At 42.4% G+C, this 2,285-nt stretch overlaps 1 protein-coding gene across 2 annotated transcripts in view; it reads right to left on the reverse strand.

Annotated features, from left to right (window-relative positions):
• The window catches only part of MTCL1 (microtubule crosslinking factor 1), a 119,308-nt gene that overhangs the window by 11,122 nt on the left and 105,901 nt on the right, over window positions 1-2,285 (reverse strand). For both annotated transcript variants that reach the window (XM_012725856.1, XM_012725855.1), the window contains one exon: window positions 575-606. In XM_012725856.1, coding sequence (XP_012581310.1) covers window positions 575-606 — 32 coding nt within the window. The remainder of the gene's footprint in view (window positions 1-574; window positions 607-2,285) is intronic.

Consider the following 2,285-nt stretch of genomic DNA (forward strand, 5'->3'; position numbering starts at 1 on the left):
CATAAATAAATAAATCTTAAAAAAAATCTTCATCTACATCTGATTTATACGATGATACATGTGCATATACAGTTGACATACAGTCATCAGGTACACAGATCATCATACCTATGACCTGAGATATATAATCATTAAAAGCAACAGCTTTATTTACTTCAAAGATTATCACCAAGAAATATTTAAACAAATCTTCCTAGTAGAGTTTTGAGATGTATAGTACAGAAAATGTCTAAGGCATAGCAAGATGGAGTTTTTCATACTTTAAATTAGAGCAGAGAGATTTCTGAATTTTTCAAAACTACTTAATATCATCACACCTTCATATACACACAACTATGACTATACGACTAACATCAAAACACATAGAACACAGCACACCTGGCCTTTTAGTGGCTAGTAATATGAAATGCCTTATTTAAGAAATTCATAATGATAAAGCAACTCTCTATTCAGAAGTCTTAGGTTAAGTGCTTTGAAGAGAGTGGCATACTAGGCCCCCATGGCAAGTTGAAATTTTAAGATCAAAAGGTTTTTCTTCCAGCAGCCTACTATTATTTTAATCAATCTCACTTACCTTTGAAGATTTCCCTTGTGATTTTCTTCTTCCTACAAAGAAGACATAAGTTCATCGGAATCAGTTAATTTTGGCTACTAGGAGCTTTCAATGTGCTAGGTGATTTGCCTTCAGCCCAAAGAAAATACCATTTAAAACACACACGGAGGCCAGGGCTTGGTATGGAGCACTCCTGTCCCTATGCCCTTTGAAGCACAGTAATAAAGGGGCTAGAGCTTCTGTCGCCCAGGGAGAAGCCCAGTGAGTGAGAACCACTGGCTTATAAACACTCAGAGAGGAAGTGGCTCCCCTGGGCTTCCTCAAAGGATCTCACAAATGATACGAATTTCAAAGCCCCATTTAGTAATGACCTCCATACAGCTGTGGTTTACCTGCTTTGGCTGGAGGGGGAGGGGAAAGGTGGGGAGAAGGGCAGGCGAAGGTGAGAGGGGAGCATTGTTTGGTTCATGTCCCTCTGTGTCTAACATCGACTATGGAAGATGCTGTGGCTTGTGTGCTTCCTTGGCTCTAAGTACTGCCATGTGGAACTGGAGGCAAGGTCAGAGTGGCTTCCTCTTGAGAAGAATGACAGCTGGGCTTTGAGAAGAGCTCAGACACAAGGTGCCTTGAGAATTGAGCACCGGTGTGAAGCATTTTAAGGAAGCCTTCAACAGTAATGCAAATTCATTCTTAGGTGCAGGGACTAGACAGACCTGCTTCCTTGAAGGGGGTGCGGCCCTTGGCTCTGCCTAGGGTTCTAGGCCACTACTGCCCTGGCACAGGCCCATCCCCGATCTGGGTCTACTCTCTCTCTACTGTGAGAGGGGACCACGTGAGACTGCCAGTGGTCAAACTGGGTAGAATATTGGGATGTCCTACTGACCTGCTATATACTGCTAAGGAGTTAGGTAGCTGAAATAAAAGTTTCCTAGATTTCAGCATTATTTGATGTGAACTCCTTTTAGTGTTTACAACAAATTATGTGATAGGTACCATCTTTATTCATCTCATCCACACTCTACCCTCTTGAAAGTTGCTTCGAGAGTAGATCCTATAAGTTCTCATCACATGGGCTCTCCCTGATGGCGCAACAGGTTAAAGCACTGCATTAGGAAGCGCTCCAAAGTCACTGCAGCACGAGTTTGATCCCCAGCCACGGAGCTGACCCACATGGCATAGCAGACCTCTTCTGGACTGCCTGGTGCTACCTCAGCAGTGTATTTTGTCAGTCTGCCTGTTCTGCTCCCCACTCTGTCTCGAGTGAATCATCTCACCCACCACACCTCTGGCCTGTACCCCAGTTCTGTATGCATAAATAAATAAATCTTTAAAAAAAAAAAAAGATAGGACTCGAAGGGCAGAAACATACTACAGACTGTTCTAGGTGCTGGGTGTCTCTGATGAAAGGCAAAATGCAAAGAGAAAGTAGTGTAGTGACTCCAAATCATAGGAATATCACAAATGAGTTGATTTGAAAATGGCAAATAGCAAACTGCCCTAAGGATAAATGTCATGTGGTGTGTTCCATTAAGAAAACATGTGTGTAGGCAGGGAGGGCTGTGACAAATATCTCTACTTTCTGATCAGTAGTATAATTTTAATGTTTCAAGGGAAATATTTTTGCTCTTGTGTTCCTTTTAGGTACATAAAAATCTTCATCTACAGCCCTGCCTGGTGGTGCAGCAGGTTGAAACACAGAACTAAGAAGCTAAAGCCACTTCAGCATGATTTC

The sequence above is a fragment of the Condylura cristata genome, unplaced genomic scaffold, assembly GCF_000260355.1.
Source record: "Condylura cristata isolate star-nosed mole 26May11 unplaced genomic scaffold, ConCri1.0 scaffold00016, whole genome shotgun sequence".
Classification (NCBI taxonomy): Eukaryota; Metazoa; Chordata; class Mammalia; order Eulipotyphla; family Talpidae; genus Condylura; species Condylura cristata.